Source organism: Hirundo rustica, chromosome 15 (assembly GCF_015227805.2).
Source record: "Hirundo rustica isolate bHirRus1 chromosome 15, bHirRus1.pri.v3, whole genome shotgun sequence".
NCBI classification, from domain to species: Eukaryota; Metazoa; Chordata; class Aves; order Passeriformes; family Hirundinidae; genus Hirundo; species Hirundo rustica.
In genome coordinates, this window is record NC_053464.1 from 13,018,685 (window position 1) to 13,042,755 (window position 24,071).

Here is a 24,071-nt window from a genome sequence, read left to right on the forward strand (position 1 = left end):
TTTTGTTGGGTTTTTTGTTTGTTGGTTTGTTTGTTTTTTTGGTTGGTTGGTTTTGTTTGGGTTCTTTATTTATTTATTTGTTTTGGGGATTTGTTTGGTTGGTTTTGGTGGGGGTTTTTGTTTGGTTTGGTTGGTTTTGTTTTGGTTCCCCCCCACACCCCTGCAATTTGTGTTACTCACTAGACCAGGATGCTCAATTCAGCCTGGCTTTGAACACTGCCAGGGCTGGGGGAGCATCTGCAACCTGTTCCAATATCTCACAACCATCAGTAAAGAATTCCTTCTGTGCGTCTATTTCCCCTTTCAATGTGAACCCATTACTCCTTGTCCTACTCCTACAAACCCTTTGAGATACCGAAGGCTGCTCTGAGGTCTCCACGCGATTTTTCCCTTCTCCAGCCTGAACAGCCCCAACTTTTTCTTTTTTCCCTTTTCCCCAAGTCCGGGCGCCCCGCACGCTCATCTGCTGAGCCTCGGGGACATCCCGTGGCACGAAGCGGAACTGCAGAGGCAGGGGCGGGCGGGAACAGCGCGGGGCTGGCACCGCCTGGGCACCGTGACAGGACCGTGGTGGCCGCGCTCCGCCTGGGGACAGCGGGGACGCGTCCGGGCCAGCCGGGGATCACCGGCCGGGCTCCGTGTCTCCCATCCACGCCCGGCCGCGGCGGGCCCTGCTTAGCTTCGGAACGCGTCGCGCTCGGGGCCGCCGCGCGCGCGCAGGCGCGGTGGTCGTACGGCGGCCGGGAGGGGCGGCAGGGCGCAGGCGCGGGGGCCGCTCCGCCGCCCGCCGCGTAAACAAGGGCCCGGCGGGGATGCGGCGGGGTCGGGGCGGCCGCGGTTGAGGGGCGCAGCCTTCCGGAGGTGTTTCCTCGTCCTCCCCCCCGCCGGACGGGGGTGGCGAGGGCCGTCCCGCCATGAACTTGGCCGGGCAGAGCGGCGACGCCGGCAGCGGCCATCTGCTCTTCGCCAACTTCAACCAGGACAACACGTAAGGGGGGCTGAGGGGAGCGAGCTGAGGGAGCCCTGAGCAGGCCGGGGTGGGGGCAGCGGCCTGGGGGGCCCTGAACGGGCCTGGCCGCGGGGGGGGCGTGGTGGGGTCTCTCCGGTGCCGCCCCTTCCCATGGCGGGGAGCGCCGCTGGAGCCGCCCCTTCCCGGGGCCGCGGGGCCGGAGCGGGGCCGGGGTCCCCCGCACGGAGGAGGGCTGGGAGCTGGCCCCCTGTGCTCTCCGGCTTCTCTGCCGGAGACAGGCCGCTCCTCCCGCGGGGCACACAGCTACGGGGTGTGCAGCGCGGTGCTCTCTCCTTCCCCCGGGTCGCTGCTCTGGGGAATTTCTGCTCTCGCTTGGGAAACGTCGCTCGCTGTTGCTTGGGGAAGGGGATGGAAGGAGGACTCCTGCTGCTTCTTGCTGATGGTCAGCCCTAGGAGGGCCTGACATGACGCCCCGAGTCTTCCAGGACGTGCAAAGACTTCGTCCAAAAGTTCCCCACAGCTGTTTTCATGTCTTTTCATGCAGCTGTTTTATTGTCACCTGCTGTGTTGAAGCACGGAGGCTTTGGCTTGAAGTTATTTTATGAGCCCATGCTACTTTCGGTTTTGATTTTGAATAGAGGCCTTTCTCTGATTCTTGAAACTGCGCTTCCTTGGGCTTCAGATGGTTCAAGCTGCACGTCTCGCAAATTACTTAATCATTGCAGCATATTTAGATCAATTAGTGCATATTAGTTTTTATGTGAGGTATTATAAAGCAGTATTTTCAATTTAGGAACCCCCTATTAGTTGGGATTGGAGCACTGAAGATCATTTAAAGAATGATTTGACTGACTTAAATACCTGAGAGATGAAACTGGAGAGTAAGAACCGAAAGAACTTGTACTCAAGAAAGGAGTTTTGTTTTAGGAAGTGAGTAAGAGGAAATGATCTCAGGTTGGCATCACAAAGTGTAGTTCACGTGTGTGGTGGAGGGTTTGGTTTTTTTAACAGCTTGTTCTTTCTGCAAGCAACAATATCTTGCCCTCACGAGGGAGATCTGTGCCTGTCCTCAGCACGTCCTGTAGCATATGGGAGTTGTGAAGGTGAGAAGGTTATTTCTGGTGGCTGCCAAGCAGAGTTACATCACAGCAGGAGACGCTCTGCTTGCTTTTGTAGGTTTCGTTGGGGGTGAAGAGATGAGCAATTGGGGCTGGATAGGTTTGAGACAAGAGACTCTGGCGGCAAATAAATTGTGGTGAATGATGGGGGGAGAAGTAGTGCTCTGTGTATTTGTGAGTAAATCATTATCCATATATTGATTCAAGCCAGAGACTTTTGCAACTGCTTTTCACATTTTTTCAGTGAATGCCATATAGAACTCACTCTGTCCATATAAAACATGCCCAAGTTTTGCTCAGCTACCATTCTTTTTTATTATTATTATTACTGGAAGATAAAACAAGTCATGATAACTACAGCATTTGTCACCTCTTCTGCAGTTTATAAAGGTCATTATATAAGTTTTTGAAGTTCAGCTCTGTTCTTCAGTATGGCACCTCTGCATTTGGCTTTGTGGAGACTTTTATGTACCTAAAGATCACTGAATTGAGACAAAAAACCCCCACTGAATTTGAACAAGAGTTGCAGGTTGACTTGAGAACAAAACCAAGACAGAAATAAAAAGAAGGGAAACACAACATAAACTTACCTAGGTGGGTTTTTGGCTTGTACACCTTGAAATCTTTCTTCAAGGAGTGTAAAGGTGTTTCCTTTATAACCTTGAGTTTGTAGGGAGAGAAAAGGGACACCTGGCTAATGATTTTGTTCTTCAGTTGGGTGTGCTGCTGCACTGCTTTTCTCATTTCATTTTTCTGAAGAACCAAAAAATGTTCTTTGATAGCTGGCTTGGGTATTGGTTTTGTTTTGTATGCTGATATCCATTGTGTCAGTAAATGATGTTTTTGAAAAATACAATTGATACATAAATCACCTCGAGATTAGCTAATGAGAATTTTGGTGATGTATCTTTTATGGGAGGCAGACCTGGCCCATAGATTTTTGCAATTCCAAGTTTTGGGTTACTAGGTCTTTTGTATCATTTTTGAGTATTTGTGAATTCAGGTATCTGATGCAGAAATGACAGAAATATCAAAAGGCTCCTGTTCATACTTTTGTCTCAGAATTCTGAGATTAATTTAAAAGACCACTTAATTTGAGATAAATGAGGTGGTTGATGATTTGGAATAATCTCTTCTTACTAACATTGTCTTAAATAAAACTCCCCAAGTAAAACAGTAAATATAAAACCAGTCTTGCAGATCCTTTGTGAGCAGCTTCTCAGTGAAACACTTGTCTGATGTGGTAAGTGGCCCAAACAACCAAGTTGCATTCAAGTTTCTAAACTTGAGTAGAATTTAGTGCTTGTATACATTCTTTAAACAGAAGTTTGTTTGTTTGTTTGTTTTTCTCTTTCCTACCCATGATCTCTCCTAGTTTCTTGTTTGAGTAGAGAAACAAGAAGGCAGCTCTGTGGGTTTATAGTATACTGTTCTATATATCTAGGAGATCACAGTTTACCAGGTGAGAAGAGCTGAGAAGAACTTATTAGGAATGGCTTATACTTTCCCCTGCTGGGCCTCAGAAAGCTCACCTGTTTTCAACTTTTGCAGGTAACTGGAGCCCTTCTCCAGACAGGCAAGGTAAACAAATGTATATTCTTTCAGGCAGTATATGAAAGACAAGCTTTGTTTATGTCTGCCCAGTCAGTAGAGCTCGCATCATGCTTTAAGGTGCTTCAGTAATTAGAAAAATTGCTGACAGACAAAACTGGAAAATAAATGACATTGGCTCATTGTTGTTACTACATTTAAAGCTTTTACCTTCACCCTTACAAGGTGCCAGTTCCTCTCAGGCTTAACTGTGTCTCGCTTACCTGCACAGCAGAGCCCGTTCCTTGTGTTAGGAGAGATGGGGCTTGTTGCTGCTGAAAATAAGTATCAAGCTAACTTTTCTTTGGTTTTAGGAAGATTTGGTAATTAGTTACTCTCTCCTGTAGGAAGATGAGCTTCATAGTGGCTCTCAGTCTTGGGAAATTGGATTGCTGGTAGTTAGAAAAACGTTATCATCATAAAAGTTGCTGTTGCTTTTTCCAGTTGTTGCAGTCCCTGGCGAATGAAGCAGATATCCTCTATGCTGCTTTTAGTCGCTTGGTTTTCCCAGACTTGGCCAATATTTATTCATGGATGCTGTGTGTAGTGACATTGTCCCTCGGAATAGCATCTGCATTATTGCAAGTGTTGTCTTGCCTGTTTATCCCACATTGCCCTAAGCTTTATATACATGAGAGTTTTGAATTACTGGCTGGGACTGGAGCTCTGCCTGCAAACACTTCACCTATAATGCGGCCGAAGCGGTTGGTTTGTGGCTTCTCTTTGATACAATGTTTTCATTAAGTGAAAACACAGAGAAGGGTATTTTCAGAAGATGTTAGCGTGCTTGTTTTGGACGTAGCCCTTTTCCCCAGTGAATCAATCATTGCACAACGTGGCATGACTGGCATCCCTGGTTGAGAGGCAGAAGCTCCAGCTTGCAGATCAAAGTGGAGCAACCGATTGGAATTCGGGTGTCCCAGCAAAACCAGGCAGTGGAAGCTTGTGGGTGGCCTGGGTGCTAGGTAGGTTTTACAGCTGTAAATCCTTAACAATGAATACTTGGGAAGAAAAACCCGAGTGCACTTTGTATTACTTCTGGGAGAACTGCTAAAACTGAGCACAGATACATTTATGAAAAATTAAACACCTCACAAACTCATAGAAGCCTTAAATCTCATAAGGTAGATGCAAATGGGTTAGAAGTTTGTGACTTTTGAAGCAAAGCATAACTTCAAGATCCCAAAGCTTGTATGTATCTATATAATAGGTAAAACTTTCAATATTTAAACTGTTGCACAGGTATTCTTTGGAAGTATTTACAAATGGTGTTCAGATTCAATTTACAAATGTGCACCCACTTCCCCCCACCCACAAAAATTAACCCCACCAAACATCCTGCTTGTGAAATAATGCGAGCAGGCAGACTAGAGAAGTTTTAGTCATCTTTTTTTAACATAAGTAATTGTGTGACAGCATTTGGAAACAAAGTAGTCACTGCAGTTTTGAAAACAGATTCCAGATGAAAGGGGAAGAGGAAAATTTGTGTTTGGACTTATAAAGAGAGCGTTGGTGTGTGCCTTTTTGGTCAGGATTTCTTCAGGCTCTGCTATCATTTGTATGGGGTTACACAACATGTATCAGTCCATGTATTTCTTCTTTCCAATTTAATTCTGCCCTTTATTTTCCAAATAAATCAATTTCATTCTACATTGTGAACCCATGCTGCTGTTTCTATAAGCACCTGGCATGCTTTGTGTCCCAGAAGCTGTATTCTCATTCCCTTACTCCATGATGTTTGGCTCTCTGTAGTAAACTGCTTGTGGTGGGAGGAACAAGGGTTGGGTGCTGAGCATTCACTCCTCTGCCTTTGTTTCTCCTAGGTTCAGGTGTCCTTCTCCCGTGATCCTTGAGGACAGGAGAGCTCTCTATTCCAAGGAGGCTTTAAAGCTAAACACAGACCAAAAAAAGGAAGGACAGAGCGGTCACGTAGCTCCTACACTCAGGGAGGATAGCTGAGAGAGACAACCGTATGTTGTGTTTCTTGCTGTTGTTGCAGAGGGCACAGCAGCTGAGGGGGGCTGGTCAGAGGAACTCTTCCTCAGTGTGTGACCATTTGGATGGGGATTTGACCCAAGAATAGTGATATTTACTTGGATTATGGAGTTTCTGTTGTCCCAGCCTGCGTGTTAAGTGATGAGCAGATGTGGTCTTTTGCTGTAGCAGATTTAAGTTTGTGGGTTTTCTTTTAATACAAGAATGATGGGAAAATCTCCTGTGGGTTGTCAGAAAGTTGCTGACAAAAACACTGAATGTATGAAGTTCTCTATCTGTTTTCCAAGATAATGACTTTTGATATTAAGACATGTCCATGAGATGTTACAGCAAATACTTTGGAGGGGAAAATAAAGCAAGGTACATTTCCTTAGTAACTCCTTAGCAATTCTTATGTCTTCATTGATTTTTCTTTTATTATTATTTTTGTTTTCCCCCTCTTCATCATAAGCCAAACCATTTTGTCTGTGGAAATTTACATTGGTTTTGAAATGAGATGGAACATTAGTATAATGAGACTGTATCATAATGAAAGTAGGCTTAATTAACCAGTTATTTAAAGTAGTAATGACTTTCAGAGTCATGTTTATGCTGCAGCGGCAATTGATTTAATCTTTGAGAGAGCTGCCCTTGTTAGGAACTTTCTGATTATTGTAGAATATTTCTGATTAATAGTTAAGGTCCTCTGTGATATGGAAAGGGAAAAACTGGTTTACTTCTTTCTGTATGTATATTAAAGAAACAAAAGAAAACCATATGATTCTAACCCAGCTGAAAAACTTGTTCCTAAAGAGCCAGAGTGATTGAAGCAGCTGATTTCCCACTTTAGGTGAGTGCACTTAGAGTGAGTGTCAGCATCTTCCAGCACTGTTTGCTTGATGAGGAGGGTTTTAATTATTTATGGTAGTCGCTCTTGAAAATACTATCAAGATTTATGTAGTCTTGGATCAGTCTGCAGCATTGTCCGCAAAAAGTGGATAAACACAGTTCCATAAATCATGGCTATATTGATAATTTTGTATTGAAGAGACAGCCTTCATGATGAAATAGCTCAGAGTCTACAGCCTAAAGTGTGGAACAGAGGCTGCACATAATAGAGCTAAAACCCCACATGTGTATAGCATAATGTTAGATGAAAAAAGGGCCATTTTAGAGAATATTTATTTCATTTTCAATTTCAGTCTCATCAGCTTCTGAAAAATCAGTGATTATAAAGCATAATACTTTCACTGTAAAAGGAGCTTCTGATAAACCACAGCAGCTTCTTGTTGGCCACTGTCTATCTGAGCAAGGGCTGAATGGCTTATTGATCATATTTCTTCCCCATATGCTTGCACATTTTTTCAGAGGTGAGGTAATTTTGGCTAAGTCCTCGTTTTGTGGATTTGGCCATTTAGATGGCTGTGGGGTGTCTTAAGGGCTTAAGTGTAATATCAGTGCGGGGGAAGATGGGAGATTTAAATCACTGTGATTATGCCGGTATAATTCAGCTTAGTGGGTTCTTATTACATATAAAAAGCCTTTTTCCAGTAGTTTCATAAGAAGTAATTTAAGAGTACGTTACCAAACCCTCCGAAAGCGAGACTGCTGCTACAGAAGAAAAAAGGGTTACTTTTCCAGTTACACTTCTGCACTGAAATGGGTTTAAAAACTTGAACTGCTCTGTGTAAACAAATAATTTGGGACTTCATCACCTCTATTCTGAAATAAATAACGAAAACCAGTTGTCATGGATGGAAAGGTCCATTCTGTGCTTCTGCATTTTGGTTTGTACTCAGTCTAATGATTTTTATGATGTACACAGCTCTTGTTTGCCATTGTCTACAGCTCATTTGAATGAGGTATAGTTGTAGGACAAGAAAAATGGGCTTCCTTACTGCTTTCAGTGGTCCTGTGAGTAAAGAGCCGATTCAGCAGTATTCTGTATTAAAAGCTGTAAGTCAAGTCAGGAATCAGTTCTGCCTAGTAATACAAATAGCTGCTGTGTGGGGTTCTCCTTGAGGAAATCATCCTGTGTCTTGTGTGGATCGTTTATATTGCAAGGAGTCTCGTGACTCCATTTATTTTTGACTCTGTGGAGTGTTTGTTTACCTTTGCAAAATGACAATTTTAATGTCACTCTTTGTTAAACTTTCTTTTGAGGAAAGCAGTAGATGATAGAAGAAAAGCTGACTCATTGCTTTGTTTTACAAAATTAGAATTTCAGGGGTTTTTTTCACATAATGTGAATTTTTTGTTGAGCTGCACAAAAGTAGTTGAGCAAAACCACTGAAGTATCTTTGGTGATTAATCAGATGGAGACTGCTGAACATACTGATTTTGTCTGGAGGAAAATTAAATTCAGTTCTTCTAGGGTGACTTAGAGGAGCAGCAACAAAATTTTGTTTTATGATTGCTTCTCTATCTTTAAGCCTAATATGCTTTTTTTAATATCTTGGTTATTGAATCTGTGGAATTGAATCTCTTGCTTGCATGGTTTATATTTTAATTTGAAGGTTTAAACCTTCTCAAATATAATTTTTTAACCAGATTGTACCAGCTGTATTTTCTTCTAAAAGAGAAGGTCATACCATCCTACAGAAGTTGATTTTGTAGCTTAATTTCAGAGGGTGAGCTACATGAGGAGCAATTTTTAATCTTCTGGGCATGCTGAAATTTTAAATAGACTCACTTTGGAGCCACGAGTGGAAAATACAGAAAGAACATGAAATCTAGGAATCTTCATTGTTTTCCAAATGCAGCATTAATTGTTAGTGCGTCTGAACTGTAAAGAATAGTCTTGCTGAGTTCAGAAAGGCATTTTTGGCAGGCTGACTGGCAGGGTTGGATTGGAGCCCTGTGCTGAATGACTTGCCACAATTTAGGGAATCAGAATGTATTTTATTGGAATTTTCCTCCATGTCTCTTGGCAGTAAGAAATATGTGAACTACAGGCATACTGATGCACTTCTGTAAAACTGTATTGACTGTTAATTTTCTTTATCTGTGGCACAAAATCATCCTCCAGATGGGAGGGCAAACAAGAATGAGCTGTTGTCCGCTGCCTTGATGTGTAAAGACCTGCAAGACAGGCTAAAGATTTTTCTAGCTTAAAATTTAAGACCTGCCTTTGACTCTGGCTGGAAAAGCAATTAAATGGTCTGTGAGCTAAGTGTGAAAATTGGGTAATGGAGGAAAGAAGGGGTTTTAGTCGTTTTTTTATGTTCTTCTATTGTTCAGTCTGTTTAACATCAGTGACTGGCACTTTTTACAGAGTGCCTCTGATCAAAGATTCAGCATGAGTATTTGTAAGACTGAGGCCTAACGATGGAGGTGCTAGAACATCATCACGTAAAGCCAGAGAAAATTAGAGTTGGCAGTCTTTAATTACTTTTTTTTTAATATGAAAACTCTCTTGGGATTCTCGGGGACGGTTACACTGTAAAGAACAAAAATCCCCAGACGGCCCGGTTTCAAAGGTCTTGGAGGTCACCTCTAATGATGAGGCAATGATGTAATTGGTTTGCATTGCATTATTCAAGTCATCATCTTCCCTCCACACTAAAGCTTTTAGGCTGTGTGAAGAAATCACCGGTGAGAATTGGGCAGTAGGTTTAGGCTGTGAACTCTCATTTCGTAAACGTGAAGCAGAATTCCAAACCTGAATTCTGTAATTCTGCAGCTGTTTGGTCTAATCAGAATTGAGGAGGCTGTCTGTGTCTGTTACAGCTTTTTTAGACAAACTTTTTATCACTTTCCTTACTGAGCTAACCCAGCTGGAGGTTTAGAACTGGGTAAGAATCAGTCCAAGGGTAATCACAGCTCTTGGAGTTCATGTTCCTGACTGGCTTGTTTCTTTTGCAGATCCCTTGCAGTTGGCAGTAAATCAGGCTACAAATTCTTCTCTCTTTCTTCTGTGGACAAATTAGAGCAGATCTATGAATGCAGTGAGTATCTATTTTATTTTTTTTTAATCCCCTCAGTTGGCTTAATGTGGGGAGAATAAGAAACGTTTCACTTTTTCACAGGTTTGAAATTGGCATAAAAGAAACCTTACATGTAAATATCACACAAATACAAAGAAGTTATTGCAGGCAGGGTAAAAAAAAAAATATCAATGTTCTGTATTTAGATTTAGCTGGTATGCTATGAAATTTGGTAGCAGCTGTGAGAACTCTGCTTTTCTAATTTTATATCCAGCCAGGTTACGTAGCAGCTGGGCATAAAAATTAAAATTTGCTCATGTGAGAGAGTGTCTTTTGGGTCTTTATACTGACTGTTGTGTCATGGAAGCACTAATATGCCTTTATCAAATAAGAAAGCAAAGCCTTAATTGTATTTTTTTTTTATCCTAATGTTTTTCTGTTAGAAAATTATTCTTTAACATGATAGCTGCAGGCTTGCTCATCCAAAAGGATGAATAACTCAAATTCCCATAACTTCTCCTGGGGGAGAAGTGGTATTCCCTGTTCTCCCAGCAGTTCATAGACTTGCCTTTTTTGAGATGCTTACAAGTTAACCATGAACGCTATGCATGAGTATCCCTGCTTTCTTGAAAACTCCGTGTGAGCAGGTGGTGCCACTTGCTGTGATGTCAGCATTTCTAGTGGGATCCCATGACAGAGGTGTCCTCAGACTCCATTCCCAGAGTGACCTGACCCTGTGGCATGTTAAGTTTGGAAATGAGGTGTGATTCAGATCACCCATTACCTGGGATGACAGCCTGCTTATGTACACAGTCAACGGAGAGAAGTCGTTGTGAGGTTCAAATTAGGCACCGGTGGTCAGCTTAAATTGTGTTGTAGCTACATCTTCCTATTTGAGTCATGGTCTGGTTGTACTGGTTAATGAGTGGCTTGGATTCCATTTTGTGCTGTGGAGTTTATGTACCTGACCTCTGCAGCATGTCAGGCACTCACAGCATCTGGCCTGGTGTCACCCCAGGAGGCTCAGTGAAGATGATTCCCTGTTACACGAGACACTGAAAAATACCCTGTGAGGTCGACTGCACTGGGCAGGACTGCATCTTCTGGGTAGTCCTTGAGAGAAAAAGTACAGGTTGGGTAAAGTGCCTTGTTCAGCATCTTGCAATAGTCTGATAAAAGCAGCTGGAATTGGAATTTTGACCTGCTGATTCCAATCTTGTCTTCAGGCTGTTCTGGGATGCTTGTATTGACTTAAACTCTTTGCTACTTTAAGTTTTCTGAGTGTTAAGTCTGTGAAAGCTGAGCACAGAGTATGAGGTAACATTTAGTAGAATGTTTTGGGTTGGAAAGGACCTTAAAGATCATCCAGTTTCCCTTTCCCGAGTTACTCCAAGCCCCATCCAAGCTGGCCTTGGATACTTCCAGGAATGGGAAGCATGCACAGCTTCTCTGGGCAACCTGTGCCAGGGCCTGAGCACCCTCACAGGGAAGAATTTCTAACATATACCAAACCTGAATTTCCCCTCTATGAGTTTGAACCCATTACTCTTCATCCTCTCATTACAAAAGATCCAATAGTTTGGCCTGTGGAAGCCAGTCAGTCTTTGCTCAAAGCAGATAGAAATACTGAGATGCTTTAATATTCATCAAATAATTTTCAATCTTGGACTTGCAAACCATGCCTGTTAAAACTTGATATGAGGGTGGAGGGCTTCCTGTGCACTGGGTGCCTCCTTTCCTCAAGGAAAGGTATCTTGAGGCCTCCCAGATACGGTGCCTCCCACTTCCCAATTTAGTTTAAGTGGGTCTAAAGACTTGTTGTGTTGAGTGAGCACTGTCAAGGACCCCTCCTTCTCTTCTGGAAGATTGATCTGCCAACTCTTATGTAGGTGTTTAAACTAAACTGCAGAATATGCCTCAGCTGTCTTGTGTTTGAGAGAAATACAGAAAAGGTGGGAGATTTGGCTGCTCTCATCACTGACTTCTCCTGTGACTGCAAATCTCCTGACTCCCTGTGCAGTTGATCCCACTGTAAAAACAAGCATTAGATTGGAGGGTGCTTTAAGGCTTAATGAATGCTTCTACCATGCTTCATGTTCTTGGATTAAAAATGGAATAAAGGCACAGCTGATCATAATCTAGCTGGCTCTAACCAGCTCTTGTCTGTGATGCTACACGCTTGTGTTTATGAAACTAATCTTGTTATGTGTTTGCTTGTTCTCCCCTTGCTGCTGGTGCCTAATTTGTTTTGCAGTTCTTTTTGTTCTTACTGTTTTGAATCTGAGTTTCTGGCAATGCTCAGTTGTGTCGTGTAAAGGAGATAATACTAACAGAAAAAAAAAAAAAAAACCCACACCAACAAAAAACCTGAGTAACAGCATTGCTATAGGGCTTTAGTGCTGCTAAACATATGATTAATTCAGGTCAGCTGAACATAGGATGGGCGGTATAGCCTGGTACCCTCTTGAATAGTTGCTTTTGGGAAGCATAAATTACTTGGCAGCTGTGAAGAGATTTTATCTCTTCTTCCTGTTAAAGGAAGACAAAGGAGCAGAGGTGCATCCAGTATTTTTAAAGTGAATTTAATTAAATGCCCATCACAAAGCCTTTTTCTAAAGGTAACTGTCTGTATTATAGTATTTTTCTGGTGAGACTGAAGGATTATCTATACCTTTGAGGCATTTTGCTTATTGAAAATGTTTTCTTCTGTCTTGTGGCTTAGTTGTGGATAGTGCTCTTCCCTGTGTGCCTTCCCATCAGTGCAGCATAGGGCAGCACTTTTTCCATATGAATCCCTGCTGCTGCTCCTCTTCTGAAATACCACTTGTGATTGCCTGGGAGGGTCACAAATCCCAGAAGCTGCATCTGAACACTTGTCCCTGAATGGGGGAAGAAGCCCTGGAGCTGGGAGCAGTCAGACTGTGGGGTTTGGGTCCCTGTGTGCTGGTCTTCTGACTCTTGTAAAAGGATGTCATCATTTTGAAGGACTCCAGGCTTAGATGGAAAGCTGATAACCCATCCTGTAAAATATTTGAGAGTCTTTTATGTAACTGCTCTGATTCAAGGAACACTGACTTCTGCATTTCAGAATCTCTGCGTACACTTATTGAAGCAGATTTTTGTATTTCTTTTTCATGTTTTTTGTGTAGTATCAGAAAAATGGAGAGCAATTCCTTGAAAACAAAGTAATTACAAAAATGCATTATCCCTGTTGCATGAGAAAATTGGATTTTCAAAGCCTCTGTAAGCTGTTATGTCTTCTCTGAAAAGTACCATGTTAAATACAAGATGTAGATAAAAGTCAATTATGTGGCATGGAGTACTGAAAATGCAGGGTGTAAACCTGCTCCTTTTTCATAAGTAGGCTGTTTCTCTCCAAATAATGTAGGACATTAAATATGTTGTGTTCATTTTCTTGAAATAACTGCCCAGAAAAAGCACTTTGAAAGCAGACGTGTCCCACACTGACAGCAGTGTCATATACTGAGAATGTTGAACAGAACTTATTTCATGGAATTTCTGTCACTGCTGATGGGAACAGTGCAAATTAATTACTTAATATTTCTCTTGGCCAAAACGGAAGCCTTCAGAAACAAGATCTTTTGGGTTGGGTTTTTTTATTGTGGGTTTGTTTTTGTTGTTGGGTTTTTTTTGGTTTTTTTTTTTTGCTGGCAGTTTTATGGTTTGGAATGTGTTAAGCATTGAGCTAATCCAGAAGCTGACTCCTGAAAAATTTATTTTGATGGATCAAGGCCAAAGGCTCGAGTCACTTGTCTTGATTGGGTTCTGTAGTGAAAGGGCAGGTGCAGGCAGTGGCTGTGAAAGAGCTGCAGAGCATGGTAAAACTCTCTCCAGCTTCTCACTGCCCTGAAAACTGTCCACTGTGTTCCTGGGGTTTTGGAGAGGAGCTTTATGGGATGGGGAGAGGGAGGCACAGATGCCAGGATAGCTGGTGGTGGGACTTGGTCTCCTGCCAGCATTGTCCAATGCTGAGCTATGATCAAACGTTCTGAAAGTGCTTCTTTGCCAGAGATCCTGGACTTTCCTCCCTCCTGCTGCCCCCTCACGTAGGGATTTGTATTCCTCCTTTGCCTTCAGTGGAAATAGTAGAAACACTTGGCAAGGCTGATGTTTTATGGCTGTGCATGAGTGCTGAACATCAGTGATTCCTGCAGAGGGATTCCTGCAGAGGTTGCTCTTAGGGCCTGTCAGGTCGAAGATGATAGTGGAAATGCTAATTGGTGGCTGCAGCAGTCTTGTGGCAGATGAGTTTCACCAGTTTCTCTGAGTACTGTAACCGTTCTTCCTTTCTTCATGGAGAGGCAAATGGAAGTGCCAAGGGTCATCAGGAACCTTTTCAAGTGTAATACAGTTTTAAAAACAAAACCCAAACACACACACACAAAAAAAAGCCCAAAAAACCGTTTGCTTTCCTAGATTTCTGCAGAGGTAAAGGAAGATTGTAAAATTCTGGACTTTGACAATTTTCTGGGGTTTGTAGCTTTGGCATTTTTTTCTGATGGATTCTGGGCATGGGGAGTAGATATTGTTCTGAAACAGGAACTTGTGTGACACCTCGGGGAGTGGGGAGGAAATCTTTGGAAATCAGCACTCACTGTGTAGATTTTCCGCTTTAAAAGCGTGTCCTGTGTCCCACCTTGACTCTGAGCTGTTGTGGCAGAATGTTTGTGGTGTTAAAGTGTATTTTTAAATAGCCCAAATCTATGATTCTGTGATTTTCTTAGACAGTATTTCCTGTTGATGTGCATCATTCTTCTTCCCTGAAATCAATCTCTGTATTTTTCCCTCGTTCCTGTGGTTCCTCAGCTGACACAGAAGATGTGTGCATTGTGGAGAGGCTATTCTCCAGTAGCCTGGTGGCCATAGTTAGCCTTAAAGCTCCACGCAAGCTGAAAGTTTGTCACTTTAAGAAGGGGACAGAGATTTGCAACTACAGTTACTCCAACACCATCTTGGCTGTCAAACTCAATAGACAGGTGAGTAGTGGATTTACCTAGGTGGGAACGTGGGAAAGGGGTTGTGAATCTTCTTCTGGCGCTTCCTCTGCTGATTGATGCCTCTTCCTTTAGTGACAGAACTGCTATGTGAAATTTAGTAGTACTTTTCCAAGTGTGGCTTCTGGAAGGCATCTCAGTCCCTGTATTTGGTTAAGGATTTTTAGTTCTGTGTTTATGTATTTACTTGGGGAAATACCCTGAGTAAACAGGGCATGCTTCGAGTAGGAGGTTGGACAAGAGACCTCCTGAGGTCCCTTCCAGTGTGAATCATCCTTTCATCCTAAATGTGAAAGTATGTAAGACTGGCATCTTCTCTTCAGGCCAAAATTTAAAGTCATCTATTAAATTGTTACGGTTGTAAGTGCTGTTTGCTGAATTCTTCTCAAAAAATAAAGTCTAAAAAATGTCATGCAACTGGGGACTGGTTGAACTGGTGAATTTTTTAAGTACCTGGAAGCGTAGTTTGCCATATGACTAAATCATTAGTAGGTTCTTCAGCAAATACAGACTTCTATGTCTTCAGCCAGTTCATTCAAACTAGAGAGAATGGCTTCTGAAGGAGAAAACCTCAGTGTCTATCTTTGGCCCCCAAAAAATTAGTGTGGGAGGAGGGGTTTCCTGTTTAAAGTCATGAGAGAAAGAGTGGGTAATTTGATTTCTGGCACAGGGAGTTAGTGTAAAATGAGAAATGTCTAGTTAATCATCCACATGGAGGCTACAAAGTAAATGAGATGATGAAGAACTTAGTAAGAGTTTAAAGAAAAGAGGCCATTGACAAATGATTATGGATAAGTTACAGGCTTTATCAATGGCTAAGAAGTCTTGTTTGTTTTCTCTGTTATCAAAAGCAGAAAGTAATTTCCATTATTTCCACAAGCAAATTGGTACAGAATAAGAATTAATGAAGGTTTCTGGCTTGCTGACTTAATCTAGTAATGGAAATGTCTTCAGTTTGCATTGCTGAGCTTGAGGGGAGTGGGGTGCAGTGGTCAGTTCAAGTGACCACGAGCAGTGTTTGTGTCAAGAGCTGGATCTTGTGTATCTTCTGTCAGACTCTTCTCCCCATCAGGTGAGTACAACCTCTTCTCTATTGGAAGGTAGCTGCCACATTTTGGGATAGAATTTTTTGGGATTGATAAATCCATGTGAATTCCATTTCCACGTCACCGTTTTGTCCTTTTTCCCTTTTTCTAGAGGCTGATAGTATGTCTGGAAGAGTCTCTTTATATACACAACATACGAGACATGAAGGTATTACATACAATCAGGGAGACACCTCCCAATCCTGCAGGTAAATGTGATGGTAGAATCAGCAAAACTCTGAAGAGTGCTTTTTGTGTCAATGTATGAAGTCCCCTACAGGGAACTGTGGTGTTGTTAATTCTGCTTTCAAATACAATAACAAATATGAGTGTTGTCTGAAAGCCTACATGTTTGATCCAGCTGAGAACAAGTAGCAGACTCTACCCTAAACTGCATCTCCCCAGATTTTTGGTCTCCTGGAGTGAATGTGTTGAAATGGTAGAAAAACCCAGGAGAGATAAAAACAGGATTTTGACAGCACTTGGTAGAGTTAAAGACTTTGTCAGGTTAATGCTTTAGGAATCGTGGCAGACATGGGAAGTTCTACTGTTTAATCAGTTATTGAACTCTGTTGGTATTCTGCCTTTCCTGTTTTATATTAAACAAAATTACACTAAATAGTTGAATATATTGCAGGTTGACCCTGAGATTACTCATCTTTGTTTCTATTTCTGTTGATAATTTGAGTCATTTTTGTGACACTCAAGCACAGAATCAGAATGTTTTACTGCATAAGTCTTGGAATTTGCCTGTTTCTAATCCTGTTTCTGCATCCCTTGTAGGATTGTGTGCTTTATCAATAAACAATGATAATTGCTACCTGGCCTATCCAGGAAGTGCAACTATTGGAGAAGTACAAGTCTTTGACACCATCAATCTGGTAAGAATCTTTGAATGCTGTTTCCACCTCTAAAGATGCAGGTTTTGCAAATTACTTAACTTGCTCAGAGAGGAATTACTGGACACTTTGCGCAACAGTTTGCAGCATCTCTTGCTTCACAGAATGTCAGCAAAGAAAATACAAGCGCTAAATACTAGATTTGATTGAGTAGAAGTAAATTCTATTTGAATTGTCTTCCTGCTACTTGTGCTCTCTATGTATATGCTTCAGTGATAATTTTATGTACTTAAGTTACTGAAAAAAAATTGAAGCTCTTGTCCAGAAAGTAAGACCCATATTGAATGTGCTTAAATAATGCAGTCACATGTAGCTTTTAACCTGTGCTGTTCTAAGGTTCTGCTTTATTGATTCACTGCAGAGAGCTGCCAATATGATCCCAGCTCATGATAGTCCCTTGGCTGCTTTGGCATTTGATGCAAGTGGTACTAAGCTTGCCACAGCCTCAGAAAAGGTAAGTGAGCTTTTGATTGCCTTGCCAACAGTGATAAAAATCAAATTTGTCATTAAGTATTTTAAGTGTGCACAGTTCCATGTACGAGTGCCAGAAAAGAAGGCTTACGGTTAAAATAGGATATCTAAGTTAAGATCTGTTAATGATATTTGACACAATTTCCATGCTGTGAAATGTTGGATAATAAGGTTATTTAAATAAAACATTTTAATCTGGCTGCAATTAGGGCAGTCCTCTGAGTGTTTCTCCCTTTGGTGCAGGATACTTATTAGAAATTAGTTGCCTTGTTTTGATGCTGTCTTCCTAATGACAACAAGACAGTTAAAATCCAAATAGAGAGAAGTGCCTCGCTAGTCTTTGGCATGTGATGACAAATTGTTCATGTGATGTGTGTAAATTAGAGAGTCTGAAGCCTCTGCTCTTTGAGTAATAAGCTTAGACTATAAAGGTATAACTGATTGCATCTGATAAAGGCACAAAGACATCCAAGTGACTGCACTCGTGGTACTTGTCTGGTGTGCTCGTTTTCATGATCAAATCTGATAAGACGGGCTGGATTTGATGCACAGCTTGTTCTCTGCATTAGTAGCTCCCACCTCTTGTTTCTGCACTCCTCAAACACATCCTACAAACAAGCTCCATAAATACTTCATGTAGTATCTGAGCTGCGTCACAGCAATGAGTTAACAGCAAAGTGGTGTGCTGCTTCGAGTTGTACTCTGCTCACTAGGGCTAGTACACAATGAATGAACATGAAATGAAAAATGATCTATTTTTTTTTTTTCTTTGCAGGGGACAGTAATAAGAGTGTTTTCCATTCCAGAGGGACAGAAACTCTTTGAATTCCGAAGGGGAGTGAAGAGGTAAGGTTCAGCTGGGTTAATTACCTGATGCTCATTCCTTATGGTTGGTTTCCAGTATGTTCAGCAATTGAGCTGGCATCCTGATTTTTTTTTTTTTTTTTTTTGCCTGTTTTCATCTTCATTCATCCTTGCCTGTATGCTTATAACAGTTTCAGCTTGAATGTTTTCCAGTTTCATTCCTTTGGACTCGACTATTCTACAGATCAATCCTGTCAGAATTGTACTCCCTCTTGCCTTTTAAAAATTTATTGGTGAGGGAAGTTGTTTAAAGTGAGCCACCTTTTGTAGGATATATTGTATTCTTATGGCAACTGGAGGCAGTACATCTAATATTCTTACTCTATTCTAAATCTCTCTAATGCTGTGGCCATTGACAGCCATTGTGAAATGGTGGTGTGGTTTGTGGTAGCAGTAACTCCGCACTTTATGCAGGGTAAGACTGAGTTCAGATTGTTACTAATTGATCCCACATCTGGTAAACATCAGAGCTGAACATCATTAATCTTATGCTTGAATAGCTTCAAGAAATTATCAGAGAATTCAGAATGCTTATTATTGAAGAGGTTTTTTTCTTACTTGCAAGGTAGCGGTGACTTTAGAAATCTTAACTAAGCCAAATAGTTTGACTTCCTTGTTTTTCTTCTCTTTTTTCTTTTTTCCCCAGGTGTGTGAGCATCTGTTCATTGGCTTTCAGCATGGATGGCATGTTTCTGTCTGCGTCCAGTAACACGGAGACGGTGCATATCTTCAAACTTGAGACTGTGAAAGAAAAGTAGGTTTCAAAGGTGCCTTAGATTTTTCAAGGAAAAGGCTTAAAAGTTGACTGCTCAACAGAATGAGTTCTTGAAAGTGTGGACAGACTTCTTTTGAACTTGTACTGTAAAGTAAAGGGCATAAGAAGTCACTTATGAATCAGCAACTGCAGCTGAGCTGTGTACTGTTCTCCCACTGAGTAGAAAAGGTGTTTTTCTGCCAAAGAGAACTTGGCCATCCTTCACAGAGGAGTGTGGAGCAGTTTTAACATTTTCAGTTCCATTTGTTTCACCTCCTCTGACATCCATATGGGAAGAGCTATCTCAGCAATGTCTTCCAGCTGCATATAGGGGGCTTTAAAAGGCACCAGGTTGTAAAATGTTCCTGTTTATGATTTGAGAGGACAGTCTTAATTCCATTTCAGTGGAAGTTATTGGAAACAATGATTTGCTTAGTGATAAACAGATTAATAAAATCCTGAAGTGTGGCACTTTCCAGTAGATTCTGCTCTTGTATAATGAATGTTACAAAATGCAGTCTTATATACAGAAGTATCAGTTTACAATCAAACATGCTTAAATAACAGGCTGAGAGTACTGGAGGACACATTTTCTCCTGCAGCAGAGATGAAGGGTGTTAGAATTCTGAAGGGTGTTAGTTATTTCTGAAGAGAAACAGCTGCTTAATATCTTTTAAAATAAAATGTTTTCAAGTGTTTGCACGCTTTTCTCTCTAAGGTGAAGGCAAAGTGGGTCACTTTTCTCTTCTGACTTGTAGACCTCAGGAAGAGCCTACAACCTGGACAGGTTACTTTGGAAAGGTGCTGATGGCCTCCACGAGCTATCTGCCTTCTCAAGTAACAGAGATGTTCAACCAGGGCAGAGCCTTTGCTACAGTCCGTCTGCCCTTCTGTGGGCACAAAAACATCTGTGCACTTGCCACGTGAGTACAGCAGTGGAGCCTGCACTCCCCACCCTGCTGGGCTGTTTGGGCTCCGGAGAGGCTGCCACTGTAACACACAGCTACATCTGCAGCAGAGCAATGGGTCACCTCTGATCATTCCAGTCTAAGAGCAACGTGGCAGAGCTAACACCTCACAGTGCTGTCAGAGAAGGAGGAAAGGGCATAATATTTGGATAGGAGTAGCCCATTTCTAAGTGTTGCTTAAAGATGTCTTTTAATTTTGGAACAAGAATATTGAGATCAGAGCTGTGGGCTTTTATGGCATTTGCTTCCATTAGTGCTATGGGGAGTGATGGTGTATGTTGTTAGTGAATTGCAAAATTAGGCAATCCAGCCTAACCATTAAAGAAGTCTTTGAAAGTGAGTTCATATAATTCTTGTCTCTAAAACAGCGTAGCATTCATTAAAGTTAATTTTGAGGACTAAATCTAATCTTTTATGCCGTCTTCCTCAAAGGCAGGTCCCATTTGGCACAGCTACCAAAGTAATAAGCTGAACAGTAGTAAACTTACTTTGTGGGGGTTTTATAGTTTTTATGCTAAATTGACTTCATGTCTGTACTCTCACTCCTCTGATCTCAAAGCACCCTTTAAGCAATAATTAAGCTTTGTAACATTTCTCAAATAAGTAAATCCTTCCCATTAGAATATTTGTCTCTGGAGTTGCACAAAGCTTGATAACAGGATGGTAACTTCTGAATCTGTTTTACAAAGTCATATGTAATTGCTTGATTCCTGTGGCATCCTGTTAACCCCAAAATATGGTTATGCTGTAAATTTTTTACAGTTCTTTCCTGGGTGCTCTTAACTGTTCACAGCATTTCCTGTCCAGGAGCAGAAGTGTGGAAAATAATGCCTTAAAGTCATAGAATCATTTAGTTTGGAAAAACCCTCTGAGATCGAGTCTAACTATTAAATCATGGGAAGGGAGGAGAGCATGCTTTCTTATGTTTATTAATAATCTGTTATTTAACGACTTCTGCTCTAAACCTTTCTAGAATCCAGAAGATCCCTCGTTTGCTGGTGGGAGCTGCTGATGGGTATCTCTACATGTACAACTTAGACCCCCAGGAAGGAGGCGAGTGCACACTAATGAAGCAGCACAAGTAAGTCCACGTTAGCGGAGAACTGTTGTACTTTATTTCCTCTCAGAATCCAGCTTCTTCTCAAATTTAGTTCTGTTCAGGAAAAGTCTAGACTCAGAACAGCTCATTTCTTCAAACTCATCTTTTTCCAGACCTCTGACATGAGTGAGTAACTTCAGAATTCCTCTGAGCATTCCTTCGAGGTGTCCACTACACCAAGCACCGCTTTAGCAGCAGAAACTTAACCCTGTCCCAGTGCAGGGAGGGATCAATCGCTGTTCCCTCTGTGCTCCTGTTTCCTCTTGGCACTTTGAGTTGAGTTACTTAAACAAGAATTTGAAATGTGTGACACCGCCCTCTTCATCAATAAATGAAGTGGTTACAAACATGAGAAAGATCTTACTCTGACTTCACAGAGGGGAAACCGGCCTGTGAAATTATCCCTGATCTCTCTCTGCTGGCGTCCTTATTAAACTTCCTTGCATATAGGCCAGGCAGCTGGTGTTCTGTAATAGTACTGCAGAACACTTACAGAAATAGGACAATGCACTGTTTTTCACTGAGGGTTGGCAGGAAAAGCTAGAGTAATACAGTCAAATTACTTGATCAATCATAGAATTAAAGATAATAACTCACGATGATAATTCAGGTTTGCTGCTTTGGTCAACCTACAATTATGGTAAAAAATTATACATCTATCTGAACATTTGAAGGCATGACCTCTGGTTAGAGATGAAGTGAAGCCTCATAGAGGGATGCTTTTACCAAGTTGTTAATCTTAGAAATGCTGTAATACTTTCTCAAGAGGGCTTTTTAGTATCTGTGAATGAAGCAACTGCTTCTGTTGTGACAGAGTTCAGGATAACCTATGATATTGCTGATTGGAATGGGGCTTTTTGATCATGCAGTCTTGTTTTGAGTCTTCTTTTCCTACTATGAGCTACTAGGATTTAGATCCTGATGCTGTGTCAGAGGCAAACATGATGCTGCTGAGTCTTCAGAGAAACACCAAGCGTTGTCAGGTGTTTTCTAGTCAGACCTCTGGAAAGAGAGGGACCAAGTTCCTCCTGTTGCATTATTCTTACACATCAGATGAAATATTTTCTCGTAGCTGCCAGCTCAAGCTGTCTTGTGCCTGGGCAGATCCCCTCTCCAGCTAACCCCTCTGTTCCTGGCAGGCTCGATGGCAGCATGGAGCCCGCCAACGAAATCCTGGAGTCTGCATCCCATGACCGGCCCTTGGTAGCGCAGACGTACAGTGCCGCTGTGACTAAAGGTACATATGTGCCTTCCTCACCCACCAGGCATGGTAAGGAGAGGGCTGGGAATGGGGCAGGGAGCACCTCTGCCTGTTGCTTCCTTCTAGATGGCTGCGTGAGCTGGTCCACGTCCGCACCGAGCTTTGCGTAACCACGCGTGCGAGGTGGAGCCTTGGTGAGCAGGAAGTAGGAAGAGAGCACTCGTGCCGTGCAGTAGCTTTCTGTAGATGGATCACTTATCTTTACTGCTTTCTGGCTAGAATTCTGTCTCGAGTTGTGGTTGATTGTTGTAGTGGTAGTTTCAGTACTTGCCACATGGTTCTTGAGGCAGTTCTGCACCCAGACTTTGTGCAAAGCATCTGAGTTGTAGCTCTGCTGCCATTTTTTAATTTTTTTTTTTAATGAAAAGTTGATAAACGCTGCTGTTGTTCCTTTATGGGAACAGTGACCTTTTAGCCTGATTCACTGCTCTGTTAAATCAAGAGGATGAGAACGTGGTCAATGCTGCAGCTCTCCAAGTCAGTGGAGCTTTTGCCACGTCTGGCGCTCAGGTTAGTGCTTCGCTGCAAAGGGCGGACAGTCAGCACTTACCAACTGCATCTGTCTGTACTGCACTGCATCAGTGGAGACCGAAAACACCAGCCTGCCCAAAGCTCCAGTATGCATTGCACACACACAGGAGTTTAATTCTGATCGTGAAGTGCTCTTGGCTCGGAGAAACGCAGTCATGAAAGAGTCATGATAAAAACAAACATAGGGTGGCAGTGAAAGTATTTCAAGTAAAGCCTGGTACTTCAGCTCTGCTCATTCACTCTGGGTCCAACCTTAGTTTGTTGCTGCTGATTCCCCAACTCCTTGTTCCTTTCTCTCCAGCCTATACGGATGACCTGGGTGCTGTGGGTGGAGCTTGCCTGGAAGATGAAACCAACTCACTTAGATTGGATGAAGACAGTGAGCATCCCCCCATGATCCTTCGGACAGACTAAACTTGGACCTGTGAACTCACTCCTGAAGCAGAGAACACTGGCTGGACGTTTCTTGAGGAATCTCGTGTTATGCTGCTATGAACTTTGACATGAGTTGGGAGAGAGGATGACAGACTCTTACAGTTTTAAGTCATAGCTGTAGTTCTAATTCTATACAATTGGAAAAATATATGGTTTTCAATTCAGTGGCTTTTAATCTTGCTTATCTATTTTAGCTGTGTTTATTTTTTTTTTGTTGCCAAAACCTGCTGTTTGTGCAGCCCTCAGAGCCTACTTAGCTTTGCATGCATTCATGTGCCAAGCAAGCATAGGAGGGGGAGAGAGAGAGAGAAGCCACTTTATAACAAACTCAAGTTTGTATTTTTTTTATATATGTATATAATATTTAGCCTATATAAGGAAGGAGTAGAGAAGTGGTTCTGGAAGCTGAGGCTAGTTCTGCACTGACAAAGGTCCAAATGGTTTCCTGTGCATGGGCTTGCAGGCATACCTAGTGACTGACATGCAACCTTTCACATGCAATGGCCTGGTTTTTTGGGGGGTTCCCCCTTCCCTTTCCTGGACCATTTTGTTAATTAAAATTCCTTCTGAATGTTGTGTATTTGTGGGACTGTTCTGTTTGTTGGGATGGAAAACTGGAAGTGTTTCCCTGCATAAGGATATAGAATATAGAAAGTGCCTTTACAGGGAAGGAAAGGAATTGCTGCAGGAAGAAGAGCTAGAGTGAGGGAAGGATTGTTAGAGAATCTTGCCTGTACACCTTTGCTACTTGGGTGTCTGTAGCCTGTGGTGGCTGATAAGCTTGTGGGTTTTTGAGAAAAGACTTGGAATGCACTTTCTTTCTTTCCTGTAGATTGTCCTGTTTTCTTGGCAGAGTAGCAATAACCTTTTTTTATACCTTTTTAAATTATCCAAAGCAAGGATTCTGTCAGGCTGGAGGAAGTCCCTGTAGAGTTTGGCATCCCCACTCTATAAACAGCCTTAAGGTTTCCTGCTAGAAGGATCTCAGTTCCTGCTTCTTCTCAGTCTGGGGCTGAGTGTACTGCTCTAATAGTGAAAGTTCTTGATTTTTTTTTTTTTTTTTCCAGATACTGATGTAAATATAAATGATTTTGAAAACTTAATTTCCTTC

General features: G+C 42.0%; 1 protein-coding gene across 2 annotated transcripts; it reads left to right on the forward strand.

The window, feature by feature from the left end:
- The first annotated feature begins 756 nt into the window (after positions 1–756).
- On the forward strand, positions 757–23,540 carry WIPI2 (WD repeat domain, phosphoinositide interacting 2). Of its 2 annotated transcripts, none has more exons than XM_040078787.2 (12): positions 757–988; positions 9,517–9,599; positions 14,406–14,575; positions 15,791–15,887; positions 16,462–16,559; positions 16,939–17,031; positions 17,824–17,894; positions 18,559–18,666; positions 19,425–19,589; positions 20,608–20,715; positions 21,873–22,003; positions 22,827–23,540. In XM_040078787.2, exons 1-12 carry the CDS (start codon positions 915–917, stop codon positions 22,937–22,939), a joined length of 1,311 nt encoding a protein of 436 aa, XP_039934721.1. In that variant the 5' UTR covers positions 757–914; the 3' UTR covers positions 22,940–23,540. The 2 variants fall into 2 exon arrangements, with proteins under 2 accessions (XP_039934721.1, XP_039934722.1); XM_040078788.2 differs by having other exon boundaries at positions 777–988; positions 21,873–21,970.
- Positions 23,541–24,071: the final 531 nt, after the last annotated feature.

What these genes read in the sequence shown, in the direction of transcription:
- WIPI2 (XM_040078787.2), top strand. Translation starts at nt 915, where the DNA reads ATGAACTTGGCCGGGCAGAGCGGCGACGCCGGCAGCGGCCATCTGCTC. An exon ending in AACTTCAACCAGGACAACAC is followed by an intron (nt 989 to 9,516) that starts GTAAGGGGGGCT and finishes TTTCTTTTGCAG; the next exon opens with ATCCCTTGCAGTTGGCAGTA. An exon ending in AGAGCAGATCTATGAATGCA is followed by an intron (nt 9,600 to 14,405) that starts GTGAGTATCTAT and finishes GTGGTTCCTCAG; the next exon opens with CTGACACAGAAGATGTGTGC.